This window comes from Solanum tuberosum, unplaced genomic scaffold, assembly GCF_000226075.1.
Source record: "Solanum tuberosum cultivar DM 1-3 516 R44 unplaced genomic scaffold, SolTub_3.0 scf00636, whole genome shotgun sequence".
Lineage (NCBI taxonomy): Eukaryota > Viridiplantae > Streptophyta > Magnoliopsida > Solanales > Solanaceae > Solanum > Solanum tuberosum.
Genome location: NW_006239564.1, coordinates 16,521 through 19,947, shown reverse-complemented (window position 1 = coordinate 19,947; position 3,427 = coordinate 16,521). Strand labels below are relative to the sequence as shown.

Below are 3,427 nucleotides of genomic sequence, written 5' to 3'. Positions count from 1 at the left end.
AAAAAATAACCATTTATCCCATCCGGACCAGCTGCAGAATAAGGGTTCATTGAGAACACTACCTCCTTTAATTCTTCCAGATCAGGCATTGTAGTGAGGCTATCATTCTGCTCCTGATTGACCATCCTAGGAATACAACCAATGTTCCCTTCATTAATGAACTTATTGTCCCCTGTGAAGATATTCTGGAAATGATCACAGGCAGTCTTAGCAATAGTATCATCTCCCTGTAACCATTTCCCATCATCTCCGATAAGCTTGTGAATAAACAACCTTCTTCTTCTCCCTCTTATCAAGGAGTGAAAGTATTTAGTGTTGGCATCCCCCTCCTTGAACCATTGTAGTTGGGTTTTCTGTTTCAAAATAGAATCTTCCAACTTCAAAAATTTAATGTATTCTGCATTAAGCTCATGAAGGGCTGTCCTGTTGGTACCACTGTTCTCTTGAATCAGTTTCTCTTCTGCATTTCTGACCTTTTCTTCATACTCCTTGACTTTAGTGAAAATGTCACCAAATTCCCTTCTGGACCAGTTGCTAAGAGTATTGGACAACCTTTTCAATTTCTGGTGAAATCTCCACATGTTGTTCCCCTCTACAGTCCTTTCCCAACAGGCTTTCACTATGTCGAAAAAATCAGGTTGGCCAGTCTAGCAATTAAGGAACTTAAAGTACCTGATATGATCCTCTTCCCTAGCAGTCATTTCCATCAGCAGGGGGCAGTGATCAGATCCCACTGAAGGTAAGTGAGTGATGGTAGTCTGAGGCATCCTTTCCAGCCATGAATCAGTAACTAAAGCTCTGTCCAGCCTTTTCCATATTCTCTGTTGTATGCCCCTATTGTTGGACCAAGTAAATTTTTGTCCACTGAAGCCTAAATCCACCAAACCACAAGCTTCGATTACAGCAATGAATTCTAGACTTTTTCTCATGTTGTACGGGACTCCTCCCAGCTTTTCTTCAATAGAAGTAATAACATTATAATCACCCACTGAGCACCAAGGCTTGTTATTTTCAGCAGCTTGATATAACATTCTATCCCATAATGGTCTTCTGAGGTGATCTTTGCACTTGGCATACACAAATGTAATAGTGAAGTGATTTTGAAGTTCATTATGGCCAATGTCACAAGTAATTTGTTGCTCATCTTCCTCTATTATTACACAATCAATGTCCATGTTCCAAAAAAGCCAAATTTTGCCATTGCGATTACTCACGGCATACTCCATAGCTAATTGGTACTTAAAACTTTGAATATGGGTACTGTCTGAGAAAGGTTCAAGGATAGCAATGATAGAGAGTTGGTGCATCTTCTTGAGTATTTTGAGTCGTTCAATTACACCTTGAGTGTTGATCCCCCTCACATTCCAAATAACTGTACTAATCATTGAGATGATCTGGAGGTGAACAACCTAGTGTTTGGTCTGCCAGCAGTGACAGTGTTTATGTCTTGAGCTTCAAATTGGAATCTATCATGATGTATTCCTCGGGGAGATAATCCCTGATTATTAATTACCTGTTGAACTTCATTTGCAAGGCTTTTGTCCGGATGAGGACTAAAAGCTCTAATCAGTGCCTCACTAGTCTCATCATCTTCATCAGGGTCCTTGAGTGATTGATTATCCACATCGAGTTCATCCTCTGAGTTATCAACAGCATATTCATCAAATATAGGACCTTTGTTCATATGACACTTTTCAGACATTTTATCTGGAGGGACATTATGAGGAGGATTCATATAATGGGTTTGTAGAGGAGTAATATCCATGCCCTGATGCTCATCAACCATAATAAACTTCTTGCAACTTTCCCCTTCCATTTGTTGTTTCCCCTGTTGATCAATGTCTTGTTGTATGTTTTGTCTCTTTTTTGAAGTTTCTCTCCTTTTTTTGCAAGGTTTGTTCTTGCTTTTGGGAGTGGTCCCTTGGGTGCTAGTACTTGCTTTGGCCCCCATATCTTTTGCCATAGATCCCTTGTTTTGTTTACCCGCAGTTCTTGCTTCCCCTTGTTGTTTTTCTATAAAATTTTCAGCATTAATTTGTTTTCTTGCCTCTGTTTGATCATGCTGCTGTACCTGTTGCTGGTATGAGTTAAGGTGCTGGCTTGTAGTGGTAGCAGGAGTTCTAAGGTCTGAATTATGGTCAAGGTGTGTACCCTCATGCAGAACATGAGACAAATGCCCCCCTTTGGAACCCCTTTCCTGCATGTTAGTATGTTTCTCCTGACATCCCCCATCCATCCCTCCTTCAACTTCAACAATACCATTAAGATAAGAAGTATTGGGGTTTTTGGGAATTGGGAGCATTGAGTCAATACCTGTGCTCGTGTTATTAACCTTGTTTCCTGTTTGTATGGCCTGTGATTTTTGGTTATGATCTGCTTTAGACCTGTTCTGTGCACCATGTGTTGACACCCCTGCATCACTGTTAGGCTCCTGCGTTTCTGCATTTTGTTTTTCCTGCATGTTAAGGTTAGTAAAAGAATTATGATTAGAGGTGTTGGTTGTACCTGTCTGCTGAGTTGTGTTCTGTGGTTGCTCTTCTGTCACTCTGCTCTGTGTTGAGGTTGGTCTCCACACTGTTTTCTGCATTCTTTCTTCCTGTGATTTGTTGTTTTTCCTTCTTTGTACTTGCCATTCCTCCTCCTTTTGCTGCTCAGTTTGTTGGTGGTTGTTTCCTTCTTTGCTGTGTTGCTGTTGTTGCTCCTCCTTTTCCATGGTTTTGGTTTGTCTATTGTCTTTACTTTGTTGAACCTGTTCACAGTTACTTTTGCTTTTCCTTTCTGTTTCTAACTCTTTCCTCCTTTTGAATTCTCCATCCCTTATTTTGAAGTTACACTCATCTATCCTGTGGCCCTGGTGTCTGCAATATGTACAGTAGGGAGGGATATTCTCATATTCAATCGATTGCCATCTCCCTATAGTGAGATCCTCGTCATCCAAACCAATCTAGACATGTCTAGGTCTTGTCTTGGTAAGATCCACTTGAACTTTTACCTTGGCCATACTAGCTCTAGTTCTTTTGATAGAAGCTGTATCTAGGTATAAAACTTTGCCCACAGAATCTAGAAGAGGTGTGATGAATTCCTTTTTGAAGCAGTGCCATGGTAGACCTGGCAGTAGTACCCATATAGGAACAATAGGTGTTTCTTCCTCCGGTCTAAAATTGGGAGTCCAAGCCTGTATTCTCATAAGTTTGCCCTCAATGGTCATTCTTTGTTGTGTCCAAACAGTGTTATAGTCCAATTCGTTCTCCAAATCAATAAACACATGTCTAGCATTATAATGAGCAATGTTGAGCCCCCCATTCAGCTGAGTTTGTAAAATGAAGCTTTTCCTGATGAGTTCAATTTTCGGCATGGTGGTGCTGAATTTACCTATAAGGGTATATTTACAGTCCACAGTCAATTTGTTCATGAAGTCATCCATATT

General features: G+C 40.4%; 1 protein-coding gene across 1 annotated transcript; it reads right to left on the bottom strand.

Annotated features, from left to right (window-relative positions):
- Positions 1–1,381: 1,381 nt before the first annotated feature.
- LOC107058779 (ras-interacting protein RIP3-like) lies at positions 1,382–2,713 on the bottom strand. The gene has a single exon (XM_015304928.1). It carries the CDS (start codon positions 2,711–2,713, stop codon positions 1,382–1,384), a length of 1,332 nt encoding a protein of 443 aa, XP_015160414.1.
- Between the last annotated feature and the right edge of the window lie 714 nt (positions 2,714–3,427).